This window comes from Oryzias latipes, chromosome 4, assembly GCF_002234675.1.
Source record: "Oryzias latipes chromosome 4, ASM223467v1".
Lineage (NCBI taxonomy): Eukaryota > Metazoa > Chordata > Actinopteri > Beloniformes > Adrianichthyidae > Oryzias > Oryzias latipes.
Genome location: NC_019862.2, coordinates 12,432,538 through 12,450,625, shown reverse-complemented (window position 1 = coordinate 12,450,625; position 18,088 = coordinate 12,432,538). Strand labels below are relative to the sequence as shown.

The window sequence follows — 18,088 nt, the reverse complement described above, 5'->3', positions numbered from 1 at the left end:
ATTATGTTATTTCTACTCGAGAAGTAAAAATAATTATATAAATATCTTCAATCAAGAATTGACACTGAATTTTGTTGCTCAAAAGCGTACTTTAAAAAGCTTTAAGTTAAAGCCAAAAATATCAGCAATAACAATTACGGTAGTCATTTTGACGTTTTACCTAATTCTACCAACAGATGGCGCTATTAGCAAACAGTCTACTTAAGGGTACCCAGAAGGCTTAATTTCAGTCTAACAATGTTTACAGCATTAATTTATAACAGTGAAGTTTGTTTTACCTTTAGAAATAGTCATTTTTAAGATAATATTTTCTCCTCCTTGTTTACTTAGTCATCCTTAAAGAGTAGAGTTTATTCGTACAAGTTGCGTTCAACTTGACGGAGTGGCGCTTTAACCCCGCCCACTATGGTTCAGGCGGGCGGGCCTGAAGTTGGGGCCTGCACTGTTTTGACCCTGGAGAAGGGAGGGCAGTCATGTCGAAAAGCTGGATTTCAGGGTGACTTTTGTTTACAAGCCCTGCCGTTCCATGTAAGCTCCGTTCTTCTTTATTGGTCAGGAGGTACCCCGTAAGCTGGCAGGTTTATGCGGTACTCGGATAACGAAAGACATGGAGGTTTTCGCAGAGGGAGAGACGGACGAGCGAAAGTAAGTAGGTTGGGCAGGGCTGCATGCATACCGGCTAGTCAAGTGTGGTCGAAACTACTACGGACTAAGGTCTTTCTTTTGGAAAAATGAAACTAAACATATATGTTTTTAATAAACCAATTAAAGCAAACGTATAAACACCCCAGTTAACACGCTTGCAAGTAGTGCATAATATGCTGACGCCAGTTAAGCTAGGCTAACGGCACAAGTTAGCTATTGATGTTTTCGAAATGTCAGCAGCCTTAGCATCGTCAAAAAATGATACGCATTTTATATTTTCTCGTTAGACTGAGCTTGTTTTTGCAGCCTGAACAGGTCATTTTTTGGTTAGTTTTTTTTTTACTAGGCACGCCACGTTTCGTGTTGTTTTGACTAGTACTCAACTCACTGCTATATTGTTTATAATTTTTAATACAGCAGGTAAAAGGAAGTAGACCCTGAGAGTGAAATGGTAAACAAACAACTTGAACTTCCTCTCTGACATTTTTAGGGTGAACACCAACCCCAGTGTCTTTCCTTATTATTAAACTAATATATCATGATCTGCAGAGAATGTTAGGAATGTTCTGGAAAGCAGTTGCATGATGGGTGTGATTTGTCTTGTTTTGTGCGAATCAGTTTGGATGTCCAAAGTGTATTAGTTAGTAGTAGTAATAAGAATAATAATAATAATAAGAATAATTTATTTCAACTAGCAGTTTGATTTTGAAGTACTGACTGTGAGCCAGCCATTTGTGTCTCTGGAAGGTAATTTCCTGGTACAGTTTATGACCCTTTTTCAATAGTGTTGCAGTTATGTATCCTAATGTCCCAATTGTTTTGTGTGTCTATGTGCAAATAAAAATAAGATCAGTGAGCATTTTTGGTGCCCAGAGCCCGTTAAAAATAGTAAATTAACTTGTTTTGTAAAATCAAAAAGGACAAAAAGAAAGTTTAGTGTAATAGATATTTTTCCAATAAAGCATTTTAATCTAACCGATTTAACTTTTGTTAGGCATTTGCCTTAAATGTTAACGTTTAAAGTTGGCCTCACTTTTAATCATTTATAAAACTGCTGATAAGGATAGATGCCTTGTTGAAAGGGTATGTGTTTTGGCTCTTGAGAGCAGTGATTACATGAGGGAAACAGATGTCATCAGTACTTCTTTACTTTAGTCACTGCTTAATATCCCTCTTATGTGGTCACCCTACTTTCCTTCCCTTGTGTGTTTCCAGGAAGGAACTGTGGAAGCTGCTGTCCAGCCTGAAGACCACGGTTGAAGGACTTGTTTCTACAAACAACCCAAACGTTTGGTCGCGCTATGGTGGCCTGCAGCGGCTGCACAAAGACATGAACAACATCCTCAGCCATGAACTGAAGAATGAACAGGTCAATCATCAGGCGTTTAACGATGTAGAGCAGTAAAGATCAATCTTAGTGCAAAACTCAAAGATTTCTTGGCATCAAAGTGTCATAGAATTGTTTTTCTCCCAACACAAGCATGTTTTCTCTTTTATTTTTCCCTGTCCTCTTTTCTTTTTACTTTGTATTACTTAATTTTAGTTTGAAGACTTTTTATTACTGTGGAATCTCAAGCTGAAGTGCTAGCAACGTTTTGATTTGATTTGATTTGATTTGAAATGGTTTATTTCAAGCAATCAAATAAGAATAGTACACAAAAACATTACAATCAGAAGTTATACATTCATATAATGACGTATCAAACCTAGGATAATTAGACATAAAATTAATTATTGCTTGAAAGGTAGTGGAAGGAAGCGAATTTATATAATCCCCCCCCTGTTCTTTTGTAACCATTTTATTACAATATTTATTATTATCCGGTTCATAACTTTATCAGAAAGAATTAAGAATCCTTAGGTATCAATAAAGCACATGACAAAGATGAATTACTTAAAATATTATGTAAAAAATAACTATTTTAGAAATCAACATGGCAAATGCTGATCAGTTATCTATATATATGCAGATTATGTTAATTATAAAGACCATGCATATGAATAAAAAAATAATACTATATCAGTAAAATAGACATAACACTGTTTCAAAAATCTTCATAGCAATAATTGATCAAGTATCAAAAGTTAAAAATATGTGCAAAATAATAATAGATTAGGAAAAATCCTGAATCCATGTTTGGAGCAAGTGAAGTAATATCATTAAAAATCAATCAATTTAATCATCATCGATAAATGATTATTCATTTTTTACATTTTGTATTATTATTGTTATTTTTTTATAATAAGGTAATGCTGAGAAATCAAATAAAATAACGTGTCACTCATTTATTATTAAATGAAAATGAATGAATGTTAAATATAATCTGCAGGTGTACTACAAGCGCAGAGACTACTGGCCGTTTGTGTGGTGTGTTCGCTACATCAGCCCCCATCTTGCCTCACATGTTGAACAGGTAGAGTCTGCTTTAAAGGATTTTCTGAATAGAAACTGGTCTGTGTGTCTCCTGATTTTGATGTTAAGAAGCTGCACCATATATTTACACTTTTTATTTCAATATTCCCACCTAGAATCCAGTGTTATGTTCATGAGATCAATACGTGCAAAGACATTCAGCAAAGACCCCTTTTCATTCAAGAACTTCCCAGAGCATTAAAGTATTCCATAGGTATTCCATTCAAGAGGTAGAGAGATGGCAGACACGGAAATACGTATTATTGTTTTGGCTGAAGCTTAAAGGCTGAAAAATTAAGACAAGAAAAAGCCTGGATACTGAGGTGTTTGTGGTTAAATGATTTGGTCTTTTTATTTCTTGTTGTAATGACTCTTTCTTGTTCAATATTTTGTCACTTCTCAGTTTAGTAATCTGGAACCAGTGCTCAGTAATGGGATGCAGAGTGCAGGTGAAAGCTACAAGGCGGAGCGTTGGCTCCTTCACAGCTTACAGGCTCACATGCTGTCGGCTCAGCTCAAACCTCTGCTCAGGCATCTCGGACACACTCGCAAATATTACAATGGTGAGTGTAGAAGTACGTGAACAAATGAACATCTGTTTCTTTCTGTTCCTCAATTAGTGTTCTCTTGCCCCCCCCCCCATCTTTTCTTTATATCTTTGTCAGATGATGCCTTTCTGCTGAGTGAGCCTCATGTGACTGCGATGTTTCAATGTCTGGAAGCAGTGGAGCAGAATAATCCCAAACTGCTGGCCCAAGTCGACACAGTTGGAGTAGGGTTTCTAAACTTTTTTATATAAAAGTCCTGTGTGTCAACGAAACAATGACACATTACATGTTAAGGGAAACTGGAGAGATCATTTGGATATTTTAGTCATCGATGTCTCCTTTTACTCTTTAGCTGTCCCCTCTGAAGAGCTCTCCGTGTCTGGGACTTTTAAAGAGCCAGAGCCTTTGTCTGCTGCCAGGGGCCGGTGGGACCTGGAGGAATGCTGACACGGCTCCTGGAGGAGAGACTCTAAACCGCAGACTCACCACCTCCAACTGCTCTCTGCGAGAAGCAGTATCCACTAACCATCAGTCTGCAAGCACTACTGGATCTAGATCCTATGACAGCGACAACACACGTGAGGAAAGCAGGAACAACACGTTTACAGTTTCTCATAACGCATAATGTTTTGCTTTCCAAATTAGACACTAAACACTGAGCTAGTCGTTCTTTGTCATCATTAGTTATTTTTCAAACATAAAGTTTTTTAACAAGCTATAAAGCAATAAGACGTGAGATAAAGAGTTTCAGGTTGTCAGAGTAAACTTGGGTGGTTAGTGTTGTTGCACACAAAAATGAAGGGAGGGGGTTGCGATGTGGTGCTGTGACCGCGCCAGTGAGTAAACAAATTGACCAAATCAGTCATGTCATGTCTGTTTGCTGACGAGTTGAGCTGCTAAAGAATGTGTTGATTCAGCCACAAAAGTCACAACGCTCTGAACTGTGGATGCTCATTATTTAGGATTAACCAATGACTAGTTTTCCTGAACTTTAGCTATCTATATTATATTCACCTTATTATTATTATTAGTAGTAGTATTTCAAATACATGTTCATTTTTCCAATAAAAAAATGACTATTCTCTTCTTGTCTTGATGTGTTGCAGACACTACCTCTCCCGACAGCAGCTTGGGAGTTCCCTGGGTGTTTGTGTCCAGACCAGAGGAGAGCGGCCGGCTCATGACACCCCCTCCCGGATCAGGGTCCATCCCTTGCACATTCCTAACAGAATCCCCCTCTCCCTCCTTGGCTCAGCCTGAAGACTCTTGTGACGGCGACTCTGATGACGGCCCGGAGTATCTGGCAATCGGCAACCTGGGCCATCGCAGTCGTAGAGATTCTCGAGGCTCGTCTCACAGTAGTGAGCAGGATGAAACCAAGGATCAGTATCTGCAGAAAAGCTCCGTGGCCCCGGCTGCACCGAGGCGTTCGTCTTTTTCAGAGGGCCAGAGGGGGCCGGGTAAAACCTCACGAGGTCACACTCGCTCTTTTTCTGACACAGGAATCAACCAGAAACTCAGAAATGGTATGTAAGAGTAAGATTTTTGTCTTGACATTTACCAGTTAAAAGAAAAAGTCCAATCCCCATAATAATGACAAAGACCTTGAATTTGTATTCATAAGTTTAAAGCTTTGTTATGTGTGAAACAGAATTTTAATAGATATTTGTATTCCATTGTTTTTATATATTCTAAATGAGGTCCAAAGCATGACTGGCATTGAGGTCTGGCTGTGTTTTCACAACATGGTTTATGGTGTTTGTACTAATTTGGCTTTAGGTTTCCTGTTTGATAGGTTTAAAAATGGTCAAATGAAGAAACTCAACTTTTGCTCAATAATGTTTCCCTGCTTGGCTTAAACTGTTGTCTTCCTGTTCTATCTCCATTCTCTCCTCTTTACGGTTTATGCAAAGGAGGGGGCCAGAGAAAAATCACCATAATAATAGAGGATCCTGTAGCAGGTTGGCAGTGCAGTCTCACTGTACTCCATCACTTGACCCCCCCTCACTGTCCCACTTTCATTTGTCTCTGCATGATTAGGAATTTTATCCCTTTTATCCCTCTCATTTCCAGCCTTGTCTTCAGCTCATTGTTTGTAACTTTTTACACAAAAGGTTTTGTTTGGATTGTGTTTTTTTTTTGGATCACATTAGGCATGTAGAATCTCATTCATTGCTGTTTTCGATCTTATACACACACAAAGTATTTTCGTGGAAATAGTCCTTGAGCCTTCAATTCAGTTTAGATTTTAGTGTCTTTGAACCCTGCGAATATGTGGGGAATACTGTATTTATTATGAACTATAATCTTGTTAAAGAGATTTATTTATTAGAGTTTTAAACTTCTAAAAATCTAGACTCTTGTGCTGATTTGCTGATGAGCACTGATCAGACCTCTGTGGTTATATTTATTATCTTAGTAATTTCAATTAGAAAGTTCTTGTAGGTTTCGACATGAAAGCTAAGCACATGCTTTACTGGCTCTGAAAAGCAAACTCATCCAAAAAAAGTGTTTATTGCTTTTTCATTCTTTAAGATGCTTTTTTGTGTCCTTGCTTGTCAGAATCAGCAGGTGAAGGCTCTTGTGGGAAGGACTATAGTCCCTTTTCTTCTCAGCCCAGTGATTCTAGCATCAACAATTCAGTGTGCACGGACTCTCGTAAGTTTGCAATCTGTACATAGGATCCCACTCAGACTTTTTATTAATTTTCTTTATTTAGCTTAGTTTTTATTTTTAGAAACCTTAAAGTAAATATGTGAAAAAACCTGATGGAACACTTTAATGCTCTGGGAAGTTCTTGAATGAAAAGGGGTCTTTGCTGAATGTCTTTGCACGGATTGATCTCATGAACATAACCCTGGATTCTAGGTGGGAATATTGAAATAAAATGTGTAAATATATGGTTTTTAAATGTGCATAATTTGACATTTTGAAAACTTCAATTTTCAAAATTTAAATTTATTAATTTATTTCAAGCATAAAATATAATTCAAACTGCAATAAAAAGTACAAAACACAGACGAATCAAATCCATTTCAGATAACAAGCAGTGCATTGATTAGAATAGCATGTTAAAAGATGAATCCATGATCTTGACAGTTTAATTGCTCATAATCATAGTTTTCTGCGGTAATGCACACAGTACACAGTACATTAGATACATTAAATATAATGATTATTAATTAAAATCAAGCAGAGTTTGATTTGTTACTTTTTAGGGAGTAGGAAGAAGCAAATCTATATTAATTCAACCCTATTTCTTCTATATATATACATCTTTTTTTTGCAAAGTTGCCACAATCTGATTCTAATCAGATCCATTGCAGAGAATTTATCAAGTAACAAGATTTTGATTTGAGTTAATCTCTGTAAATAATTTTCTTCAGCATGAAAAAAATCAAATCTATTTGTCAAATATCTATCTATCTATCTATAAAGAGGTTTGGTTTATGTAGCTTTTTGTGAAATATTTAGTTTTCTTTTGCGTTAAAGTTGTGTGTGTTTTGGTGGCTTTAGATGGATCCCAGCACAGCAGTCTTCAAGATGGGTTGTTTAGGAAACCCTCAAAGGGACAAAGCCTGATCAGCTACCTGTCAGAGCAGGACTTTGGCAGCTGTGCTGATCTGGAAAAGGTGGACACTTGATTAAAAAAAAAACATTTTTATGGAGATGTTATGAATATTCCCTGACTTCTCATCATGTCTGTGTTCTGCAGGAGAACGCTCATTTCAGCATTTCGGAGTCCCTCATTGCAGCCATTGAACTGATGAAGTGCAACTTGCTGCGTCAGGAGGAAGAGTGCGAAGAGGAGGGAGACAGCGACTCTGAGATTCAGCAGCTCAAGCAGAAGATCCGCCTGCGAAGGCAGCAGATCCGACGCAGCCGCGTGCCGTTTTGCATGAGTTCACAGCATCGTAAGCCATTAGCGCTATGTAACCGTTTATGAATTTATAAAAAGAAGAACAAATGATATGTTCTTAACATTTTGTATTTTATGATTTCATGTTCAGATTTCCACTCCACGGACAGCGGGGGCTCCAGGAGGAGCTCTCAGGACTCCTATCAGGGCCTGTCTGACTCTGGCTCGGCTGAGGAGGTGGAGGAGTGTGAGCTTCAAGGTATCGGGAAGCTTAGGAACAGTAAAGAAAAAAAATACACAATTGCATTATCTTTATTAAAACTTTGGTTACTGTCATGCCACAAGAACAAGCTGATTATTGAACATTATTGAATGATTTGTAGTGATCACAAATGTAAAGAGTTCTTCTGTTTCCTTCAGTCAATAGGAACTTTATTTGTGTGACTGAATTTTCTTACTTCAATCATATTAATACAACTCATAATCTCATCAGCTGCTCAGTAATCATCTCATCTTTCATAAATTACAGCGACTTGAGTTAATTGATGTAGAAAAGGGTGTAAATATGCAGTTGGGATGGAAAGCAAGCAGGATTTATAATCATTTACATAGTAAAGTGTTTTGTTGGTCTAAAATTGCCCCTCCTATGAGCTGTTATTTTCGTGCATTGTACAGAAAGATGCATTACTGCGATGCATTGGTTGCAGTTTTCTGTGTGCTTTTACTTCATAAGTTGAAGCAGATTTTTGCCAGTCCGACGTGTTAATCTTCTCTTTTTATTTTTAAATGTTTGTTTGATGCGGACGGAGCTCAGCACTGAATTGTGGGTGCTTGCGGTGATGGTTGTGCTCAGTACTCAGTTTCTGTCCCTCAGATGGCTGTGAGGGTCAGTCCCTGCTGGCGGTGTCACAGAGCGGCCTCTCCCTGTCACTCGCCTCCCTCTTCTCAGGTATCAGCAGGCGGGAATCGACCTGCGCGGCGCTCCTTTGAGAGGAAGCTGGTGGCACAGTGCCAAACTGAAAACAGAAACTTTTATTCTGTGGATCTATAAAAAAACTGAAACTTAAAATGAACCATGGTTGTGTTCACTCTGTTTTCCCAAAAACCAAGTGCTTGAAACCACTTGAATCTCTTGGGTTTCCATTGAATGAGAGCAGTCTCAATACACTCAATCAAATGTGTCTCATTCCTTTTTTATTTGCTTGCAAATCCTTTTCAGTTTCCAGACAAACCAGCTGCCTCCTCAAGCGAGTTGAAGTGTGCGCTTGGCTGTTTGTGATGCTGCTTGTCGCTCGGACGCTTCAGGGTTTTGGTGGTGCAGGAAGGTGTTTGTTGGAGAGAAGTTAGTCGGTGCTTTGCTGTCAAAGCTCTAACATCATCAATTCTTTGCATCTATCCATATCAATCACATTTTTTATGTTTGACAGTTGAGTGTGATTGCAGTCATTGCTTTTTTTTATCTGTTTAAACACTAAAGTTTGTTGTTTTGGCTGGCAAAACAAGAACTGAAATGATCAAAATTTATACTTTTTGCCATTATTAATCAAGTTTTTTTTAATGTTGTTGAATAGTTTGCAATTTAATTACACAATTATCTAATTTGCTTGTATTAACTTTCAGTTAAAAGACATTTTTAGCAGCTCACCTTGAAAAAAAAATCCTCATTTTGATGTTTCAAGTGTGTATTGTCTCTATCAGCATTTCTAGGCAACAATATGTAGCTAAACCCTTAAAGTTAACCAATTGTCACACAGTAATCAGATTACTGCTGCAGCTATTAGCAGCTCCGTAGAGCTTCTGCTGAGCTGCAGGTTCAGGTAAACAAACTGGTGTGATAATTGTCAATTTGAAGGAATCCCTGCAGGCACTCCTCCTGTTCTGCCAAATCTGCAACATTTTTGCCCCTGTTCACACGCTCCTATTGTTTTAGAGACTAATATGTTGTAGACATGCCACTGAATTTCTCCAGTTCTCACTGCATGCTGCCCAAATGTTCTTGAATTAAAGCTTTGTTTTGCTGTCTTTTTACACATATTGGGAAAAGAAAGTTTCTCAAGTTTACTACTTTAAAGCGATTATTAACCTGAAATGTGGTTGGAAATGTAAAAACCGGGATCACCGTTTTCCTAGCTTGCTCTTTTAAAAGTGTGTCTTTACTTTAATTTATAGCAGATATACTTGAGCTGAGAATCAAAAACCTTATTCTTACAAGTGTAAACCTTTGCTGTTTGTTTCTTAGATGCTGACATCAAGCGCACTGTCAGCTCCAGTGGAAGATCTTTTCTCAGCTCAGAGTCCATGTAAGTAATGTGGATATATATATTTAACCTTTGAAAGTTCAATTTAATAAATATCTGAATTTAAAACAAAAAATGTGTAAAAAATTCAGATCTATCTGAAGAGTTTGTAATGACAGAATAAACACTGAACAAATCAGGAAGAAAACTCTTTATTTCATGCATTCAAAAACTAGGAGCTTTTTTTGCCTAAAAAGGTGCAACAAGTTGCTTAAAAGAAAAATCAACCCATGGAAGTAATGAATTGATATATTTTTTTGAGTTTGATTTTATTTTTTTATACAGCTTTATGTATTATTCACACTTAAGTTATTTGTTTGATTAACAGAAACTGAAGGGATCTTATTTTAGTAACTAAAACAATCCTCTTTTTTCAAGTTTTGCTTGAACGCAATTGTCCTCATTTGTGTGACTTTTTTTCCTTTTTAGCTCTCCTTCATACCTCCAATCGAACTCTGCTGAGTCGGTGGCCATGGGTTTACTCAGGCAGTTTGAGGGCATGCAGCTTCCTGCAGCCTCAGAGCTCGACTGGCTGGTTCCAGAGCACGATGCTCCTCAGAAGGTCCAACCTCACAGAGGATCTGAGCAGTTTGAGTTTCCCTACCACATGTTAACTCGGGGGCTTTCTGTCTCTCAGTTGCTGCCCATTCCCAACTCTCTGCCGATCTCTCCTGATGACGGTGAACACGCAGACATCTACAAGCTGAGGATTCGCGTCCGGGGCAACCTTGAATGGGCGCCGCCTCGACCTCAGATCATCTTTAACATTCATCCTCCCCCAAAGTAAGTTCATGCTGGGTCTTCTGCTAATAATACTGTTCTGTCTTTCTTTTTAAAACAGCTTTTTAAAAGCTATTAACATTTTTTTCCAGTGAAAGTATTTAAAAAAAAAAACTGCATGTCACAACTGGAGGGGAGAAGCAAAGGGAACAAAGAGGAAATTTGGTAGCAAAACTGATGACAAGACTTTCTTTATGCTTGAAATAGACATTTAGAAATAACTTCAAGGAAAGGGATTTCTAAAAAAAAGTCTTCATATAGAGGAACACTGATTCATACTATGAGTTTTTGACATGAACCAACAGTTTAACACTGAACCTATACAGTATTATTCAATCTTAAATGTTAGATATTTTTCCAAATTAGGCTGTATTTACAATTAACCTAAAATCTTGTTTACCTAAAACTTAAATATGAACTCTAGACTAAATGTTTGCACTGGCGCCTAACTTTTTTTCTTCTCGATCACATTGCAGTTTTACACGATCACTTTCCTTTTTATTTGCTGTCAGTATCGGCATTCAGATTTATAAATGATGAGCTTACAAACTGGTACACAAAAAGTCATTTATCTGAAATAAAGTTCTACAATAATGATAAATTACCTGAAAGAGTTGGTGTTTAAAAACCCACTCCAATGAGAGTCACGCTTTGGTGCTTTTAACATGTTCTTGTGTCATTTTTCTCATGATGGATGACACATATAAAAGAATTTAAGATTAAAACTGCATTTCAGAGTATTTCTCTATACAAATCGGAGCAAAAAACAACAACACGCTGTTTGAAAAAACTTAAACTTGTGACCCAACAAGAGATATGGGTAAACCCCCCCTGCTCTCCCTCATTCTGATGCATCCACCTGCGGAACAAATAGATCCGTGTACGTCTTTGTTTTTTTTCGTCTGAGCTCACATCTGTCTCCAACATTGCTCGCCATTTTTGTTGCACCTCTAATGTTCGGTTGGGGTTGAGAAGGGCTGTAACTGTATGTTAAAATGATGGACAAATGTCATCATATAATCAGCGATTTCCCATAATACCTTATTTGTTTTCTGAAAAATTTCATTTTGTTATTTTGTCATTTTGTTTGTTTTCTTTTTTTTTGTAGTTTTAAGAATTTAGATATGATTTCTAAAATGTAATATTGCCTTTTTATGATTTGTTTTCCTTTTTAATTGTTGTGACCTTTATGATGATCTTTAAGCTGCTGTTCTCTGCATCAGAATCCGCTTGAATTGCGTTAAATGCGTTAAATGTTAAAAGGTTACGGTAGACAAAAGAACGTAAAAATCGGAGCCAGTCACATGTGCGACCAAATTGGTGGCGCTCTGGAGCCCTGTGAATGCACTTATTTTGTACTGAGTGATAAATGTCTGCTTGTTTTTCTTTTCTTTTTGTTTTTAGAAGGAAGATAATTGTGGCTAAGCAGAACTACCGCTGTGCCGGCTGTGGGACCCGCATTGACCCAGGTATGATCAGTAGCCAAGGAAATGCTCAAGAAGGGCTTAAAACTTTCAAATAGCAGCCTCTTGTTTTTATGAGAGAATTGTATGCATATAGGCTTTGTTTTCTTAAACACTGCTTCCTCGTGTTTCTGCGTCTCGTCCCCGTCTTAGATTACATCAAGCGGCTGCGATACTGCGAGTACCTGGGCCGCTACTTCTGCCAGTGCTGCCATGAAAACGCTCAGGCCGTGGTTCCCGGTCGAGTGTTGAGAAAGTGGGATTTCAGCAAGTACTACGTCAGCAACTTTGCCCGCGACCTTCTGAGCAAGATAGCTGGAGATCCGCTCTTCAATCCCAACGACATCAACAGTGGCTTGTACAAGAAGATCAAAGCTCTGGAGTCTGTTCGAGTGAGTTCACAAGCAGAATTCAAACAGTTGAAATGTCAACAGATATCAAACAAATGCCTGATTACTTTTTACAACAAACACACAAAGCTGTAAAATCAGCTGCTCTGACTGGAAGCATAAATTTGAGGACACGTTCATGTGTATTTAGTCATCAAAGGGGATGTAAACAAAGAAACTGCTGTCTCTTCCTGTTTTTGTCACATAACCAATATGATCTCATGATTTTATATTCAAGACAGCTGAACAACTGCTGGCTGAGTATAAACTTCCTCCATTTTCCCACCAACTTCATGTAAAAAAAAAAAAGAATCATGTTTTTATTTCAATCAGTAGTCTTACTGTGCTTTACTGCAGTGGTCCTCAACCCCAAGCCGTAGAGAAAAAAAACAATACAGACATTTTTTATTTTATTTATAAGCTGATTCTGAAGGAAGATTTATTTAGAAAACTTCTGGACCCCCTCCCACACACACCCCCACCACCACATTGTGACTTCTGTCAAGTCGCCCGGTCATGTGTTGAAGATCCATCCACTACTTTATTAAAGCAGCGATGGCTAAATGGAAATCCCCAAGCCACCAAAGTTATCAAAAAAGGATCGTATTTGGAAAGTTTATTTGGAAACAAAAGAGCCAGTGAGGAAACAGAAAAAAAACTTCAACTTTAAAGACCAAAGAAATCTGCAATTAACAGACAAAAACCAGGAGTCTTTACTCCTATTAAAGATTTACACACTATAAAGACAAACACTTAAAAACTGTTGTTTTTTTTCTTCAATTTTCTCCTTCAGGTTCTTAGGGTGCAGCTGTTCCACATGAAAAATCTCCTCAAGACGTGTCGCTTCGCTAAAGAGTACGATATTTTTTAAATCTCCAAATTTTTTAACAGATTTCTTTGTCGATGACAAACATTGCTATCACTTCTATGGTGACCCTTCAGGGTTCTGGACCAGTTTGACAGCCTGCCTGGTCACCTGACGGAGGACCTTCACCTTTACTCGCTCAACGACCTCACCGCCGTGCGTAACGGAGAGCTGGCCCCCCGAATGAAAGAGCTGCTGAAGCTAGGCACCATGCATGTAGCTGGCTGTATGGTGAGGAAACGTCTGCATTAAAATGAACATTTCTGACCACACAGAGTGTATTCTTCAGCAGTGAGTTCAGTGCTGGTTGTTGAATTCAGCATTTCTTTCAATCCTTTTCTGTTTTCTGCAGCTGTGCCAGGCGAAGGGTTTTGTGTGTGAGTTCTGTGGCAACGACAAAGACATCATCTTTCCCTTCCAGCTGAGCAAGTGCCAGCGCTGTGAAGGTGAGCCCTGTCCCAGAGCGCCCCCTTCCCACAATTTCTTTCCGCACTCCTGGAAAAACTGGAAGATCCCCAAGCCTCGTAGACTGGCACGGGCTCTCTCCAGAGACAAGAGGGAGGGCGAAGGTGGGGAGGAAGATGTACAGCCTGGAGGAGAGGTGGAGGTGATCGGTGGAGAGCAAGAGAAAGTAGAAGCCGAGTTAATGGAGTCGTCTGAAGGGAGACGGGACAGTGAGCGGGCATTTCAAGATTTAGCTTCTGGAAAACTGGCTAAAACCTTTTCCAGGATTAAAGGCAATGAGAAGGAGCAGGAGAGGACAGGAAGTACAGACTTGGAAAGGGAAGAAGAGCTGAAGATGTGCAGCAGTAAGACCAAAAAAGATCCTCAACATCTGAGTGCTGACAGTAATGACAGTGATAGAAGTATCAAAAGTGGGGATGAACGACCAAGGAGGGAAAAGGTCAGTTTACTCAAAGTGTTACAAATGGGCAGATTGAAGAAAAGCCGCTCCAAGGACAGAGGAGACAGCGAGACGCACAGCAGCTGGGAAAGTTTAAATGAAAGAGGAGTCCAGAGTCTGTCCCGAAGTGAGGCCGAGGCTGAACGGGGAACAAACCTGAGCGAGGACGAGGGAGGGCAAACCGAGAACCAAGGCGGAGCAAAAGAGGAACCAAAGCTTCAGACAGAGGCTGAAGCTGCTGCCATAACAACCGAGAAAGTCTCTGGGAAACTGCAGCTCCCCCATCCGTTTGCATCCATTTTTTCCAAAGAGAAGGACAAAGGAAACGGGGATAGGTGCAGGAGTGACAGTGATGGCAAAGGAGAAGGTAACACCGAGTCGGAAGGCCACGACAACCCAGTGGTTACGACACAGAGCAGCTGGAGAAGTAGTAAAACTCGCAAAGCAAGGCGAATAACCAGAAGCAGGAAGATGAAAGCGAGAGGCAGGGACAACACAGAGACTAGTGAAGAGGATTCAGATCATCAAGACTGTGTGGAAGGAACCCAAGGAAAATCTACAAACAAGTAACAATCCATTGATTTAGAGTTTTCTTTACATTTTTTTTATTCAATGTGAATTGGACCGTGTCACTTTACCAAATAATTTCTATCTTATACTATTTTTTAAAACATTTGACTACCTGTGAACCACTGACATATTTCCATCTAATGTTTCTTGCTTTTTTTTTTTTTGAAAAAAATCTGATGAATTTAACATTTTCCTTAGAGATGTTTGGCTGCTGGTCTGCTAAACTCCAAAAGGGAAGGAAAGTTTCCATTATATGTATTCGCTGTGACGACTCCTGAAGGGAGCACCTGGATCAGGAAAGAAGCCTCCACGTAGTTTCATGCTGCCTTTGCACGTTGGTGTTTGACACTGGGGAGCAGTGCGGTGGGCTGGTTTTAGAGGCTTGTCAAACATTTCTTGGAACAGAAAAGGGTCTCCTCTGTTGGTCAGCCTGGACTCTTCAGAGCTTTCTTGTTGCTGGTGAACGGGCAGATCTTTTCACTGTGGCTGTGGTGTTGGGTTTCCCTCTTATACGGACCGTGTTTCTGGCATGGCTGCTGCTTATGAGTAGAAAGTTAAAAAAGTTGGAACATTTCCGTTTGCTCAGGGTGTTGTTTTGCGTGTCTGAGCCTGGAGAGGCTTTCACGGTCCACAAATGATTTTCCTTTTTGTATGAATTTAAATAGGTGTGGAGCTCATGTTGAACTGTGTGTTCGTGTCATGGTTTCATCTTTCAAGCTCATCAGTCGTATCATGTTGTATGCATTGAAGAAGGAAGAATGTTTTGTGTGTCGTTTTAACTGACGGTGTCCTACTTTCCATCTCCATGTGATCATGAAATAAACGTCTCTTTTAAAGTTACTCTGCCTGTCTGTTCATCAACCCACACTCCTGTTTTGTTCACCCGATACTGGTTGGGCTGCAGAGCTGTGAAACTGCGGGTGTGTTAAGGACGGGGCGGGTTTAGGCAGGTCCCCTTTGTCTCCCATGAGTTGCTTCTGACCTGCTCCCTTCCAACTGCCTCCCTGCTTCCCTTCCTCTGGGCTTTATATATGTCCACCAGCTCCCACGCCCTCTCTCAGGTGTTTTTCTGATTGGCTGTCAGAGTTTGCATCACGCTTCATTGCAAACGGGTTCAACGGGTTGATTTCTGCAAAACTGACTCATAGGCAGGAGCTGTGTCTGTCTGACGAATTTTCCTCATAAATTAGTTAAAAAAAGAAAAAAAAACTCATTTTTGACCTCTTTTTCCCTCCCCCCCAGAATGCCGGGCGTGCTACCATCGAAGCTGCTTCCAGGCTGGAAAAGATTGTCCTCGATGTCGGCGGCTGGCAGAGCGCAGACAGAGAATGGCACGGAAGAACATGGAGGAACAGGAAGATGAGGGAGGCGGGACTTAATGCTGGTTATTTGGTAATCAAGATGAGCACGACTGCGATGGTAGTCCAAAATCATCTGTCACGTTGGTGATGGTGCACAGTGATAATAATTAAGCTCTTAGTGATCTGACTGTTCAGATATACGTCAAGGGGAACATAAATTCCGTTTTTCTCCATTATTTACTGTAAGACTCCTTAAAAAATGCACCTTATTTTGTGAGTTTGGACGTGGATTTAGACCGCAGCTTCTTAAAAAAATAATCCGTTTTTTTTAATGAAACGTTCGTTCACCAACACATTACTACTGAGTCTCTCCTTCAAAAAGTAAAAAAAAAAACTAATGCATTTCAGCAAGTGTGTGTCCTCAAAGGAACCACATTTTTAATGATGTAAATATGCCGTTGTAAGATGAAAATGAAGTTTTTGAATGTTGATACCTGCTGCCTCTGATGTGCTCAGGCTGCTAGATTCAGGTCTGATGCTTCTTCCCTCCAACTGCTGGCAGCTGCTTGGACCGCTTAGCTTAGCGATTAACAGATGATGCACCTGCAGTTGCTTTTTGTCAGTTCAATGGCTGAATTTATCTTTGTTTTACATTTGATTATTCTGTAACACCAATTGCTTTTTTTTTTTTTTAATCTTTTTTGTTTTTGTGTTATTCTTTTGTGCCTTGGAGACTAAATGAGCCGGCGGAGGCTGTGGCGTCTCAGGAAGGATGATGCAGAGATCTATAAAATCTGTAGACTCTCAAACATTCGTGCTGCTCTGGTGGTGGGATTACTAAACTGGACCATCGAGTCGACCTGCTGTTGATGCACAAACGCTTTCAAACCAGCCTAATCAGCACTTAACTGTTTTGTAACTTGCAAGCTTGTGGACTAACAGGGTGTCCGGTTAATTGCACTGATCACGCGTGTGTTTTTGTTTTCGTTGAAGTGATCATTTTTTTAAATGTTCGTTTTAAGAACATTAAAAAGAATCCTTTTTCATGATGATACTCTTGTGTAAACCACACTTATGAGCGCTTCACTTCTAATTTAATTTTAGACTTTGATGGCTTTAATCTTTATACATTTCTTTTCTTCCGCTCGTTGGTGTAGTCTCTGCCTTTTTTGGTGGATGTATTAAAATCCTTCTTTTTGATATTTCCCCCTGTTTTTGAGACACATTTGGGGGGTTAAGTGCCTCGGTGTTGTAGCAAGTGCACAAGAAAAGAAAATCACAGAAATGGTGAAAAAAGTTTGTTTTCTTCCACACTTGGCTAACAAAGCTCTCAGGTTTATTTGATCAGAATAGTTTTCCAGCAGTTGTTGTTCATCTGTTAGAAATGTATTTTGCACTTTCTTGAGGCTGATTTTAGAGCTTTGAGTCCAATTTCTAATCAGTGTTTGTTGAACCTGAAAAGTTTTGTTAACCTGAGCTAGTATTTAAGAAGTATCATTCCAATCATTTGATTAATGCATCTGTAAATTAATAGGCTTTATAATGTGTGTTTTTAGAAATCCCCATCAAATGTTTCTTAATATTTCCATGGATATATATTTTTCTCTCATAAAGAGTTCAACCTTCAGCTTCCAGGTGAGGCCGGTCGCTCGTCTCTAATAAAACCTCTTCAGCTCGCCTATTTGTGGATTGCCTTTAATATGAAGGAGTGACGAGTTTGGAAATGCACTACCTATTTAAATGGATGTTGATAAAAATGTCTTACTATGTTTGTTCATCCTGAATGACTTTGAATTTGTAATTTTGTTAACAATAAATGACTGGCAAGACTGTTCAAAATGTCTACGTTTGTGGTTGGAGGAAACAAAAAGTTTGTCAGTGCCGTTCACTTCATTTATGCGGGAAAACCTTATGAAATGGCGTCTTATTTTGATTGAATTATAAAATGTAGTCAAAGTGAAACTGAAATGTGTACAATGAACTGACTAAAATATATAGAGTTGATCTTTAGCATCAATTCCTTTTCCTTCTCTTCAAATCATTGAAGCCTGAAA

The 18,088-nt window shown here is 39.1% G+C and overlaps 1 protein-coding gene across 3 annotated transcripts; it reads left to right on the top strand.

Annotated features, from left to right (window-relative positions):
* Positions 1 to 418: 418 nt before the first annotated feature.
* Positions 419 to 17,873, top strand: rubcn (RUN and cysteine rich domain containing beclin 1 interacting protein). 3 transcript variants are annotated; one of them, XM_020702348.2, is made up of 22 exons: positions 419 to 645; positions 1,861 to 2,014; positions 2,976 to 3,059; positions 3,462 to 3,621; positions 3,724 to 3,830; positions 3,959 to 4,184; positions 4,713 to 5,132; positions 5,520 to 5,567; positions 6,169 to 6,264; positions 7,123 to 7,238; positions 7,322 to 7,520; positions 7,617 to 7,724; positions 8,340 to 8,414; positions 9,705 to 9,765; positions 10,192 to 10,324; positions 10,400 to 10,545; positions 11,947 to 12,011; positions 12,159 to 12,397; positions 13,188 to 13,249; positions 13,337 to 13,490; positions 13,612 to 13,705; positions 15,976 to 17,873. In XM_020702348.2, the coding sequence occupies exons 1-22, from the start codon at positions 608 to 610 to the stop codon at positions 16,110 to 16,112; spliced, it is 2,922 nt and encodes a 973-aa protein (XP_020558007.1). In that variant the 5' UTR covers positions 419 to 607; the 3' UTR covers positions 16,113 to 17,873. The 3 variants fall into 3 exon arrangements, with proteins under 3 accessions (XP_020558007.1, XP_011472281.1, XP_020558008.1); XM_011473979.3 differs by lacking the exon at positions 5,520 to 5,567; XM_020702349.2 differs by lacking the exon at positions 8,340 to 8,414.
* The last annotated feature ends 215 nt before the right edge of the window (positions 17,874 to 18,088 follow it).

What these genes read in the sequence shown, in the direction of transcription:
- rubcn (XM_020702348.2), top strand. Translation starts at nt 608, where the DNA reads ATGGAGGTTTTCGCAGAGGGAGAGACGGACGAGCGAAA. An exon ending in CCCAAGTCGACACAGTTGGA is followed by an intron (nt 3,831 to 3,958) that starts GTAGGGTTTCTA and finishes TTTACTCTTTAG; the next exon opens with CTGTCCCCTCTGAAGAGCTC. An exon ending in AACATTCATCCTCCCCCAAA is followed by an intron (nt 10,546 to 11,946) that starts GTAAGTTCATGC and finishes TTTTGTTTTTAG; the next exon opens with AAGGAAGATAATTGTGGCTA.